General features: G+C 40.0%; 1 protein-coding gene across 1 annotated transcript; it reads left to right on the forward strand.

Moving 5' to 3' along the window:
* The first annotated feature begins 1,391 nt into the window (after positions 1 to 1,391).
* Positions 1,392 to 12,436, forward strand: LOC142948053 (transcription factor 12-like). The gene is made up of 13 exons (XM_076089934.1): positions 1,392 to 1,514; positions 3,928 to 4,027; positions 4,536 to 4,681; positions 4,772 to 4,895; positions 4,991 to 5,061; positions 5,448 to 5,544; positions 5,663 to 5,736; positions 6,692 to 6,868; positions 7,597 to 7,708; positions 7,876 to 8,023; positions 9,654 to 9,889; positions 11,061 to 11,240; positions 11,450 to 12,436. The coding sequence occupies exons 1-12, from the start codon at positions 1,446 to 1,448 to the stop codon at positions 11,201 to 11,203; spliced, it is 1,497 nt and encodes a 498-aa protein (XP_075946049.1). The 5' UTR covers positions 1,392 to 1,445; the 3' UTR covers positions 11,204 to 11,240; positions 11,450 to 12,436.
* The last annotated feature ends 1,404 nt before the right edge of the window (positions 12,437 to 13,840 follow it).

Genomic DNA, 13,840 nt, shown 5'->3' on the forward strand with positions numbered 1-13,840 from the left:
TTTGCTCTCCGTTTCTTCCCCCCAGTAAACACTGGTCTCCTTATCACGGTCCTGCTGCTTAAATAGTTTTCTTATAATTTAGGGATGGATATTGTTTCATTAACAATATCAGTGATTTCATTTGTTATAAATATAGGCTGGCTATTTTTAAACTACACCCAGTATGCATTAAAAGTAAAACCCTGGGAAACCACAGCATACATTTGGTTAAAGACTTAAACTGAAATAGGTATTAAGGAAGTATTCCACACTCACACAGTCATGTGGCTTCAGTGTAAACACTGGAGGGTCACGATAAAGACTGTGCTGCTGTCTCAGTGGGAATTATTTGATTGGATTATTGTGAGGTCTCTCTAGGACTAAAAGCCTTGCCAGGAAAGTGTGGCACACTGCAGGTCTGAGCATCACGCCAACTGCAGTGTGTTGTTTTTTCCTCTCTGGCGAACCGTATTTATGTAACACATTGAATACTGCACGAAATACAGCAGGCCAGCCTCTTGTACTGTTTACACACCGTCTATTCTGGCTGTTCAAGTATTTAAACATGAGCAGTTCAGGCAGTTCACTTCCTAGTGAGAGTTTTCTGAAGTCTGAGGGGTTTGTTTGCACATGCAGTAGGTCACTGACAGTGGATTTAATCTCACACAGGAAGTCTGACTGTTAAAAGTGTTTTACATGAACAGAATCAACATCACCCAGACAGGCTACAGTAAAAATAACTTTTAACCCGGCCGCTGGAGGAGGTCAGCACGCCACACGTGCCTACAAACTAAAGATTTGGATCTATTTGTGCATGTAGGTCAGACTGGGGCGTGTTAGCCTCTGTTTACTGGAAACCTCTACCTGTCTAACAGGAGATCATCTTCATGGCGTCATCACTGCTTACAGGGTTTTCTGAGCTTGCTTGCATATGATTTTACACCAACATAGGGAGTCGTAGAAAGAGGATGACAGCTGAACAACACACACACACACACACACACACACACACACACACACACTGCTGATGGCTTTTTTCCCCCCTCTTCTTTTATCTGGTGTGGTCAAGGTGTTTGATCGTGCGTGGGTGGGGGAATTCCCTGATTATAACAACATATTTTCTTTATGCCATTTTGCACAAACAGATTCCTTAATCAACACACATTAAACACTAAAAACTACAACCTGACTTTGTTTATTCTTTTTTTAAAATAAAAAAACACTGCTTAGAATATTGTGGAACAAGCTTGTAAGTACAGTGATAGCATCAGCCATTGGCCACCCCTCTCTGATTCCTGCAATGGTCCAGCCCTTATTTGCATAAGTTGTCTGCGGGTAGCTACATGACCAGCAGGGGTAGGTTAGGGGAAGGAGTGCATGTGGACTACATACACATGAGTAAAGATACGGACAGACGAGCTGCTTGTGGACTGTATTGAGAGCCTTGCACTGAACCAGACGGAGTTATGTATTGTGCTCATCCTGTCTCCGGCACAGGCAACAACTCACTGATGTATTGCTACAACATGAAACCAGTGAGTACAATTCTTACGCATGTTTCGATCTTATTTCTTTCAGCGGATAAATGACACCGTGTGGATGAGGCTGTTGCACTCTTTAATTGTCTTCTCAGATGTTCTGCTTGTTTGTTGACTTGAACAGTGAAACACAGTTTTTCATCTGTATTTGTTTATAGTGGGTGAAGAGAATGTTCTTTAACTGACACCCAACATGTTATAACTCATTTAGCATATACACCTTTTAATGAGGCATTTCGGAATTAGTGGGGATGTTTCGTCGTCTGCACAGAACATTTGTTGGGCTATAAGGTTGTTTTATCTATTTGGTGTGTGTATCTTTCTCCGTTGTGTGTGTGTGTGTGTGTGTGTGTGTGTGTGTGTGTGTGTGTGTGTGTGTGTGTGTGTGTGTGTCTGAGAGAGAGAGAGTGGGAAACAGTGGGAGAGAGGTTTTGATGTGGTCATGTCAATGATTTGTGCTGAATGTGCCATTGTCACTTCCTTCAGCAGTTGAGCACATGGTATGAAGCTTATTCTTGTTTAAAGTTCAGCGGTTGCAACTTGCCAGAGTTAATTCAGGACAAGAGTCTGTGTAACATTGTAAGGTACAAATCTCTAGGATGCCCATTGGTCACTTGTGTGGTTATATTTAATAGCTCTTAATCCACATAAGAATGCCATTTCATAACAATTAAAATTGGGATTACTCACAAATCACAATACTTGAAGCATGAAAAGCACCTAGAATAATCGTATCATTCAGTAACACCTCTCTCACTTGTGCTTTTTAACAAACTTGTGTTAAAATGCACCAGTGAGACTCGTGCTTCCTGTTCTCTAAGCACCGTGTAGTCAAGCCTAGCAGCAGAACACATCTTGACATGAAGCAGATTGCTGCTATTTCTATTTGATTTAAACCCCGCTATGTTGGAGCGGTGCGGTCCCTCCACCACTGCTGCCATTATCAAAGGCAGCTTTGATCTCTGAGAGACTAACCATATCCAGACATCATGGATCACAGAGGCAGAAAATTGGTTGCATGTGGCTGGAGTTGGCCATGGTGGAGCACAGCATAGGCCCTGAATAGCCAGTTGTTATTTCACTCATCTAGCATGGTAATGCTCTGTGCATTTACAATGGCGAAAACAGTGTAGCTGTTCGTTACATACATTACATATTTCCAGATTAAAATAACTTTAAAAATGCATTTAATAGGTTGTCAAAAAGGACTCATGTTAAAAATGAGTAGTCCAAGCAAATGTGAAGGTTTTATAGTATTTCAATCCTCTATTAATTGTGCTTTCTATTTGTTGAAAAGAGTCCCTTATCATTTGTGATGCAGTGATTGATGGCTCCTAAATCAATGCTATGTTAAAAGAAGATGACATGGTGACGGCCCCTTTCCAGCGGGGGCCAGAGAGGGCGTGCTGGGGCGGGGGTGTGACCATTATTAACGGGTCGCCTGCTATGCTGATGGTAAGGAGGACAATTGGCTTTATCCTCCACCATATGCTGCCCATGGCGGCTTAGACGGGCCCAGTGTCGGCAGGGGCTCCTCTGTTTGGCCTAGCCCACAATCACCATGGGACTCCTGCCAGCCAGGGTCACGGCTGTGTGTGTGTGTGTGTGGGCTTAAGAGTGTGTGTCTTTGTGTGTGTGTGTGTGTGTGTGTGTGTGTATGTGTGTGTGTGTGCGTGTGAGCCTGTGAGTGTGCTTGCACAAGCATACTCAAGAGAGTCTTTAATAGCCTGCTTTACAGAACTTGTCGTCCGGGTAACTGACACCCCATTGATGCTGTGCAGGGAGGTTTATTTTCATTTCCTGGGGCACATCAAAGCATTCGAGGGAGGTGCAGGTGCAGCCCAGACCTCTTGGTGTGTTTGAGTGAGTGAGCATGTGTTGGTGTGTTTCGTGTGCATATGTGCGGTTTTCTGGCCTTGTGCTTTGCAGTTAAAACCAATGGTATCTTTAGGTAAATTCTTAGATCTATTTGCTATTTACAATATTTTGTTTCCTCCAGAAGGGCATCATTAGGGAGACACTCAGTTCACTGTTTGGTTTGGTTCTGAGGACAAAGTGTGGGAAGGCCTGTAATTTAATTTATATTTGGGAGGGAATTGCATCCCAGTCTTCTGAAGCCAGCCGAACCTGATCATGATTAGGGCAGGGATTTCTCATGGTGAATGGTTCCTAAATCCGGATGAGGAGGTGCAGGGATCTGCAGCTTATGGATTATCGCAATAGCTTTAAGTGTGCATCAGCTCTCTGCTTTGTTTTTATAATATTGTTGCTTCAGCTCACACTGACAGTATTCACGCGGTTGTGCCAGTAAGATTGGTTTGAGTGTTCCAGACACGTAGAAAATAATTGTTTGTGTACATTATGTTATGGTTTAAAGTCAACAAAGCCTTAAATACTGTCTTCTCTTTAGGTTTATGGGCAGTCTCCCGCTAATGACGACATCAACCAGAACTCATCTTCACATCTGGCCAACAAGGCCCTCAGCAATGTGTTTGCAAGCACCTTCTTTGGTGAGCTCAAAAGATCCGAAATATTACAAAATATTTACACAATGAGACTTTTGGTAAATAATCATCGGTTATACGGGTATAATGACTCAGTGGGTAAAGACACGTAATAGAACAGCTCGAAGTGTCTGATAATGTCAGAATTACATCACTTTACTGTAAACAGTACAGTCTCTCAAGTATCTAGTTATATATAATATCGATATATTGCCCAGCTCCAGCAGCATCTAAGGACATATACAAATATTAGTACTATGACTTTGCAAGGATACCAAAACAGCCAGTTAGTTCAAGTATTTGGTCAAAAACTAAAGTGATTAAAATTTGACCGGATTATGGCGCTACATAATAAGTCAGAAGATCAACAAAGTAAAATTCATCCTTAGGGGGACATGGATGTTTGTACTGACTGACAGACAGGGCTTCATCGTTTCCATCGAGCTTCATGACTTGACTGGCTGCTTGAGATGCTGTTCCAGTGCAGGCTGTAACATATTGTTACCTATTTTAGAGGGGATGAGCAACTCGCCTGACATCTGGAATGCTGTAAATGGGCTGAACCAGCAGGGCTATGAAGGTGCATTGGGAGCAGCCACAAACCACCAAACACACCCGGGGAGCTACAGCAGCCTGCAGCCACTACAACACAGTCACCTGGTGAGATTTACCTCCAGGACCTTGGATGTTGACAGCACAGCGCCCTTTTCACCCCGGCTGATAATAATAGTGTGTCTGCTTACTGTTCAGGACTACTCTCCACCGTCAGTGATGGCTGCTGACATGAACAGGGGTCTCCCACCAATGTCCACTTTTCACCGCAACCATACAGCGTCACGCACTCCGCCAGTCAACACCTCAGAGAATTCAACAGGTGAGGAAATGGAGAAAATAATCTTCAGTGCTTATTTAAACTCAAGTTTGTCTGCTCTCTATTGTGATCGTTTACAATGGGTGTTTTTCCTTCAGTCTCAGGGACCGAGGGACATGTGTCAGGAGGGTCACAGACAGGCGATACCTTGGGCAAAGCTCTGGCCTCTGTAAGTATGCACCACCTCAATCCAATTAGAACGGCTCATCTATGCCGTGTTTTGTTCAAACAGTCAGACCAGAGCGTCAGACCAAGCCCTGAGAGCCCCAGTGTTATAATGCAAAAGGAAAATAGTGCTTTGTCCCTGCCTGTAACAGACCAGTGCATAATAACGAAGGGCTAAGCTCCTGCTGCTGGACTTTTTATTGCCTGCTGACTAGTAAAATGACCAGAATTGATGAGTTTAGTTCATGTTACGAGCCTGCTCCAAAGGCTGTGGCAGCAGCTGTAAAACCTCACGCAGAAATGACAAGTTGTGCTTTCAAAATGATCCATGCCCGACTCCCCCGACTCCCCCTCCTCCCCCTCCTTCTCTCTCTCCCTGTCTGCTGCCAGATTTATTCCCCCGATCACACCAGCAGCAGCTTCCCCTCCAGCTCATCTACACCAGTGAGGTCTCCGTCCCCGCTGCAGAACGCAGCTGAACATGCAGGTAAACTGGAGTAACACGTGCTGCTATATAGCTGCTGCCCAGAGTGAAATAGTATGTATGTACATTCTGTGTTTTTCAACCCTTTTATGGTCTAATATGGTTGTTTTCTTCCTCTCAGGTACCAACATGTGGCACCGGAGTTCAGTTCAGGCACCAGTGTCACCGCACTATGAGTCTTCACTTATATCATTGGTAAAGATCTAATTTGATACATGCCTGAAGTCTAAGATTAAATTATTATTGTGTCCTATAGAGAACATGAGCATATATATATATATATATATATATATATATATATATATATATATATATATATATATATATATATATATATATATATATATATATATATATATATATATATATATATATATATATATATATATATATATATATATATATATATATATATATATAAGCATTGCGGCAAATATAATGAAGTAAGACTGAGAAGGATAATATATTCAATATAAAATACCCAGAATATATTTAAGCATATTAAAACCAATAATTAACAGTATAATGAATAAATGCATTGGTATGTTCACATACCTGGAAAAATGTATGATATTATGAAAATACCAATACAACAATAATAACAGCAACAATAATTATAGTAAAAATTGTCTTATGGCTTGAGAAGACCATGTTCAAAAATAATTACATCCAGAAGAGACTTCAAATGGCAACAAATGAGGGCAAACTGAGAAAAGTAATCACATACAGTTTATTGATAAAAGACCAGGAAGTCACTGCACCTGGGCAAGAAATAGAGCCAGTCTAGCTGGTTCCAGTCTTAATGCTAAGTTAAGCTAACATGCTGCTGGCTGCAGCTTCATATTTAACGCACAGATACGATATCAATTTTGTCAGATAGCTCTAGGCAAGAATGTGAATAATGCTAGTTCCCAAAATAATGAACTATTTCCCAAACTAAAACATATACCTTTCTTTGTTACTTTGTGACTTACTTCACTGTTTTTGGCACAACTGAGCACAAAAAACAGCTTTTTCTTTTTTTTAAAGAATGAATTTAGAGCTGAAATTTGGCAAAACAAAAAGGTCCCATCTTTATTTAACTCAGAGTATATAAACTGTGTCCTGATTGGCAAATACCACCAATAACCTTTTGTGTTGGTGTTTGCAGTCTCAGGTGGAGGACCGACTGGACAGACTGGACGATGTGATCCACGTCCTGAGGAACCACGCTGTGGGCCCCACGGCCGGCCTGCCCTCTGACATCCACGGCCTGCTAAACCAGAACCTCCACGGCCACCTGGGATCTGCCAGCACTCTGCCGCTCCCCTGCCACACTTCAGCCATGGTAAACATTAAACAACCATTTCTTTGAAGTTTTTAAGGAAGGAGAGGGCAGCGTGTATGGAAACCCCATGTTGTGTGTGTGTGTGTGTGTGTGTGTGTGTGTGTGTGTGTGTGTGCTGGTGTTCAGTTACAGGAATTTTCCACCCGCTATGTCTGCATGTTTTCCTCATATAAAGGTTGTTGTCCTTGGAATAGGAAACTGAGCACAATGGGAGAGGGCTGTGACGCGTTGCCCTTGTGTGGAGAGCTATGTGCGGACTCTAATTCCACTGTGGGGTGATGAGGGTCGCATGCATCGTAAAAATTCACATTCCAGTATGTTTTCAGCAGGCCAGGGGATTTTGACCCAGCTGGAGTTGAAGTATATGCAGGGGAATGTTTTTTTTTAAGTCTAATCCTTTGGGGGTATTAAATTCACTCACTTTTATTTTTCCAAATGATGTGTCTGTTAGAAGTGAATCATCATTCCTGAAGAGAATTGATGGTATGTGTAGAGAGTATTCAGTAGTTTTAAGGGAAGGATTAAGATTGTCTGAGATTAAATTAATTCTGTAGAGCGGGAGATCTACCCGGAAACAAGGAGGCAGCTGTTGGTTTTGTGACTTCTTTGCCATTGGTTGGATCTGGAAGTTGTATAAACCTACTGTATGTGACTGAGCCAGGCTTGCCGTCTCGTGAACACATGAATATTTGCCTTATCTCATCCCTTTTTCTTTGTTTGTCGTAAAGGTTGAAGCTGTCAATATGAACAACAACCACTCAGCCTTCCAGAGTCCCACACAAAATGGCCATCCGTACTCAGCCAGACAGAGGACCCCGCTTCAGCCCATGCAAAGTGGAGGTAGAGGCTGCTGCAAATCTCACCTCCTATATCTGAACTTTTGAACCTTTGAGCCATAAATACTTAAGAGCTCTTACAGCTTTAATATATACAGTATATATATATATATATATATATATATATATATTTTTTTTTTTTTTTAAATAATTTTGTGTGATCTCCCACAGGAGGTCTTGGAGTTCAGAATAATCTGGAGCTGAAGATGGAAAGCAGGGAACGGGAAGAGATGATGCACACCAGTCACAGCTCTGACAGCCAGAGATCAGATGATGAGAGCGAACTCAAAACACAAGGAGAAAACAGTGGAAGTAACAGGTAAACAGTCCCACTTACCTGCTAAGTATATATATATATATATATATATATTTATATATATATTAAAAAAAAATAAGAAAAAACGGTTTTGTTTTTAAGCTGCTGAATCTGTTGTGGACTCATTGTGCTGAAAAAAGTGTTGTGGGCATGAATAATAATCTGCAATGCCAAAAAAATTAATTGAGAAAGAAAGTATTTTGTGACAGTAAAGTAGTAAAAAGGTAAGAATTAGAGACGTCTTATTTCACCAATTTAAAACGCTGTCGGACCCCCTGATGTGAAGGGCAGCTGTGTCCAGGCGAGCCTATTTAGTTCTGCCTCATCTTTCTTCTTCATGTTACAGTGAATTAAATGAGGGAAAAAAGAGGAGCTGCCAGGAAACGGCAGAGACATCAATGTTAGGAAGGTGTATTCTTGGTAGTGGGGTTATATTTTTAGTATCCTACCACTGTCCATGGTAGCTATTAAGACTAAAATAGAAAACAGGCTGAGTTACAGCCCTTAGTAGCTACTAAGTGGAACTAACTAATAATTGTAACAAGGGCTGCAACTTTGATTTTTTTTTTCTAATTTATTATTTAGACCATTAAATGGAGAAAAGAAATGCTTACAAGCTCAACTTCAAGAGTAAACACATTGCTTGTTTTGTCAGACCAACAGTCTCAAACCCGAAAAAATATATTCATTCAATTACAAATATATAAAACTGAGAAAATCAGCAAATCCTTACAAAGTTTTTTTTATTATTATTATTATTAATTAATTAACTAAACAATTAATTCTGTATCAAAATGAGTTGCCCATTAATATTCTGTTGCTCATTAATCAACAATTGTTTCAGCTCTATTTTTGTCATCAGATCGTTTCGTGATCATTGATGACGGAGAATGTCATTTTATTCGATTTTAAATGAGCCAGTGATTTGAAACCAGATTGAACATCTTGAGAGCCTCACAGTTTAATTTGAGTGGTGTCTCGAGTTTCAGAGGTCACTACAGGACATCAGCTCTGATGCCTGAGCACATCTTTTCTTTTTATTCATAACTATTATCTAGTTGAGGGAAATCGATGTCGACATGGGTTGGGACTACAGATGAAAAATAGCCTTTTGGCTAACTCTGGCACATTTGCAGAAATGTTTTTATTAATGTGCACTGTCCCGTTCAAATAAACCAATAAATAGACATATGGGGACAATCCTCCAGCAACGAGACAATGATTAAAAATAAAATGATTTCTTTAAAAAGGGAGTGCATCTCTTGACCATCAGTGGTTATGGACTGAGAAAGGATCATCTTAAAAAATGATTTTCAAAAAGAAATACTCTTGTAAATTAATTATTCGCCTGATCACATGAGATTGTCAATACATATAAGCCCTTTTCACAGAACAAACGAAGATATATCAGATAACCTTAGGAGACTCAACAACATGAGGTTAGCTCAGTGACCAGCAGAGGGCAGAGAGATCCACAGTATAACTCTGTTCTTACGTGTGACACACTGAAGCTCTTAGATCCACTTAAGCTTGAATATCAACTTTAAGAACATGAATGTTTAAAATAATCATACAATAGATTAATGAGCATCCTTACCAGCGTCTTCTCATGTATGTCTCGTTGGTGTTGTAGTATCCACGAGGATGGGGATGAAGATCTGAGTCCGGAGCAGAAGGTCGTGCGTGAGCGCGGCAGGAGGATGGCCAACAACTCCCGTGAACGTCTGCGTGTGCGGGACATCAACGAGGCCTTCAAGGAGCTGGGGCACATGTGTGAGGTGCACCTGAAGAGTGAGAAGCCCCAGACCAAGCTGCTGGTGCTGCACCAGGCCGTGTCAGTGATCCACAACCTGGAACAACAAGTCAGAGGTCAGTGGTTTCTTCAGATGGGGCCTTGTGTCTCTGTAAAGTCAAATGAGTAAAGGGGAGTGAGACAATAAGATAGAAACCTACAACAAGGGGTTGGGAGTCAGTGTAGCAGATTAACCAGCTGGTTAGAGACTCTAAACATGTTTTAGCTGCAGTTTATCCAGACATTTAGGTCAATTCAGTTGACTTTTTATACAATTAGTAGACATTGGGCATCATTATCATATATTTGGGGTCATATTTCTGATTAATCTTATCAACCCTCTGCTCCAGGGATATTTTTTGTGTGCACTATTTTTCAAGCCTAAGAATGCCTAAAAATCTGTCCTTAATTTGGGAAAAACATGATAGTTTGCGATAGTTTTCCATTTTGTATCTAATTGTTCTCCATCTGTTTTCATCATTCTGAACACAACTAATTACTAATTGATTGAGACTCATTTTCACTTCTGCCACCTAAATCGTTACTATTCTTAAGTTACAGAACAAACATAGATCAAGGAATTTAGTGTAAACAGCACCACTAATCTTGAAACCTTTTGTAATACTATGCTGGAGTAATATTTCGTAGAATTCATTCTCACTCTCTGTTTAGCTCTGTTTCAGTGCCCACCAACTATTGAGGGAAATATCTTTGGCAGCTTAATGCTCCACTATGTTCACCAGCTATTTTTTGGTGCTGGCCAGGTAGTGTGCAGCGGCCTTTTCACCAACAACGGCCAAAAGCTACACTGATGAGAGCTGAGAGAATGAACCAAAACATTACAAGATCAGAAACAATGAGCTGAAAGATGCTAAAACGCTCCACGACAGTAGAAGAACAGCAGTCTGGTGAACATTGTCCGGGGATTTCTCATTGAGAGATATTTTACAACACATGTAATCAACTTGATCTATACAAATATTGATTACAGCAGGTTTAAAAGCCACCATGACAGCAGTTTGTCACAACAATAATTGGTGATGCACTGAGAGCTATAATGACTGAAAGGTCAACAGCCAATGCAGAATTCATCAAAGTATTTTTCAACAGTTTCCACAGAGCAAAAATTCCTGAATTTGCACTACAGAGAGGATGAAAATGAATAATATCCAGGCACTACCACGCATCTTCAGCTTCTGTTTTTAAAATGCATTCAAACGCTAACTCCTTGTCTGTTGAATCCCACAGAGAGGAACCTGAACCCGAAGGCAGCGTGTCTGCGGAGGAGAGAGGAAGAGAAGGCGTCTGCACTCATGACCGATCCACAGTCCATGCATCTCGCTTTCAATCCCAGTGTGACAGTCGCAGCGAACCCCATGGGCCACCTCTGATCATTGATCTGAACAACTGCATCAAATCCAGCATAAAGTAGATAACATCAACTTACACAGTTACACTTACACATTCATACATCTGTGATAAACTTTCATCCTTTTCCAAAATGAGGCATGCATGTTATATGTTTTTAATATTGTTGTTGACCAAATGTTAACGCTACCAAACCATATTTGGAAAGAACTCAACTTTAATAATGTTTGTATAAAAGGTCTAATTTTGCCATTATCTCTGTGTCTCAGATGTTGTTGAGTGGAGAGCATCCCAGGAAACATCCAGCTGTTTTGGAGGTCCAGCATTTCTTCTGAATTCGGAGGTCGACCTCTCTCCGTTAAACAATCATCAGTCTAACTTTGTGCCTAAACTTTACCTGTAACAGACAAATGCATTGTAAGCTGCAGATGTTTTGTACATATTTTGTACATTTATTGATTATCTGTCTGTTTTCAATATATCTGAAAGGATGAAACCCAGTAGTGACGAGGGTTCATCTGCAGTTTTGATTTTTTGGCAGAGCCGGATAACTTTCGGACTGATTTTTACGGCGTATCACTATTCACCACGTACACTCGTGATTTCCACCGATCTCAGAGGACCGACATTCCCACATCTGTGTGTTCAGAAAACGGATTTCATTTGTCCTGTGGTGTGTGTGTGTGTGTGTGTGTGTGTGAGTAAGTGTGTGAGAGTTTGTGTTTGTGTGAGTATTGCAGGAGTTTGACCATTCTGTGAATGAACAGATCTCCGAGAATGTTCTTTTAACACGTGGGCATCATCTGTTATCTGTATGTTTGTTACAAATTTGTGTTATAGCACTGTTAACAGGATTACACTTAATGATACACTGGTGGACAGAATCCATCCTCTTCTCAGTGTAATTATTGTTCTTCAGATGTAGTCGAAGCTCTTTGCATGTTTAAGTTTTTCATAGAACATTACATTTTTTTTTAAGTTATGTAACTTATCTTTTATACAAATATTGTGATTTTCATAATTTCTCTATTTACTTTTACACAGAAAAAACATTTGTGTGCAGTTTTACTAGATGTAGCCACATGTCATGCTCTGAGCAATACAGTATTACAGAATAATTGATGTCTTGTTTGCTTATCACTCTGCTGAACAAATAATAAATAATTATCAAAACGAATCTGTAATACTCCTATCATAACATCTACAGTGTGTGTACAGTTTGAAGTAGCCTACAGGCATGTGTCGAAATGATAATGTAGCAATAAATGTCTTTCAAATAGTTTGAGTCTGTATGTTCTATGTTTTATAGAAAGGTAAATCACACACCTATTGTATATACACTACAGTACAGTGTAGTACTCAAAACCTTAATTTAGGTGAAAGTACCAATACAACAAACAACATTACAAGTGCATTCAAAAGTGTAAAGAAAAGAACATAAATATTATCTGCCAAATGCACTTAAAGTATAAAATGTGAAAGGACTCAATAACGAGATATTATATTATTTGATGGTTGAACTCATTATTAAATTGTTATTTAACTATTGTAGCTGGTCCAGGTGCAGCTAGTTTTAGCTACGTTACAGTTTGTTAGTTTAATCCAGTGGTTCCCGACCTAAAGGTCAGGCCCCACCAAAGGGTCACAATATACATCGGGGGAATTGTGAAGTATAAAAAAATTAAGTTTTTTAATTTATCAAAGTAATGAATTTGAAGAAACAAAGTTTCCAAAAAATAGTTGGTAGTTATCAATCATAAAAAACGAAATTGACAGAAGAGTTAGTAAAATTAGTAAAGCTTGAGAACATTAGAATCCACATTTTAGAGGGAAAATTTACTTTTTGCTTCACTACATTTATTTGACTTACTTTAGATATTCAAATTAATAATACAAAACACAATCAAATAAATGATGATGTATCATTATGGATAACTAGAGATAAGACTTGAAATGCACTAGCTACCCAGCAGTATAGTTAAAAAATAAGCCTACCAGCTGCAACATTAAAGCTATGTATGCATCCATAACTACAGCCAATCATATAATAAGCATTATGCTGACATGGCCCAATCCACATAATGAGTACTTTTGATTAATTTTGAATGCAGGACTTTTAGTTGTATCAGATTATTCATACATTGTGCTATTACTTTTACTTCAGTAAAAGATCTGAATGCTTCTTCCACCACTGGCTACACTACCAAACAACAAACATCTGCATACGTCTCTCCAGGTGTCCTTAAAATGTTATGGGGAACTTTAAACCTTTAACAGTCTTCGTTAGTCATATTTCCCACTTCAAACCATTCAGTGGATAATGATCACAATAGTACAGTGTGATAAATTGTCCTTTGGTTCTAATCAATATTAGTTTCTTGTAAATTAATACATTTCGTCGTATAAGCACTTTGAATCAGCAATCCCATGGATTGAATATCTGACACAGAGCAGGCAGTGAACGCCTCAGAGCGGGACACGGGCGGAGGCAGGACAGTGTGAGAGGAACAGGAGGAGGAGGAGGAGGAGGAGGAGGAGGAGGAGGAGGACTCTGTCCAGCACTCAAGACTCAGCGGGTGAGTTTCAGCTCAGATCGATGCCTTTATAACGCACGTTTTCTTAAAACAACGCGATATTGCTTCTACGGCGTCTTGCAGCGT

This window comes from Anarhichas minor, unplaced genomic scaffold (genome assembly GCF_050575085.1).
Source record: "Anarhichas minor isolate MPS153535 unplaced genomic scaffold, ASM5057508v1 ptg000011l, whole genome shotgun sequence".
Taxonomy (NCBI): Eukaryota; Metazoa; Chordata; class Actinopteri; order Perciformes; family Anarhichadidae; genus Anarhichas; species Anarhichas minor.

What these genes read in the sequence shown, in the direction of transcription:
- LOC142948053 (XM_076089934.1), top strand. Translation starts at nt 1,446, where the DNA reads ATGTATTGTGCTCATCCTGTCTCCGGCACAGGCAACAACTCACTGATG. An exon ending in ATTGCTACAACATGAAACCA is followed by an intron (nt 1,515 to 3,927) that starts GTGAGTACAATT and finishes TCTTCTCTTTAG; the next exon opens with GTTTATGGGCAGTCTCCCGC. An exon ending in AGTCTTCACTTATATCATTG is followed by an intron (nt 5,737 to 6,691) that starts GTAAAGATCTAA and finishes TGGTGTTTGCAG; the next exon opens with TCTCAGGTGGAGGACCGACT.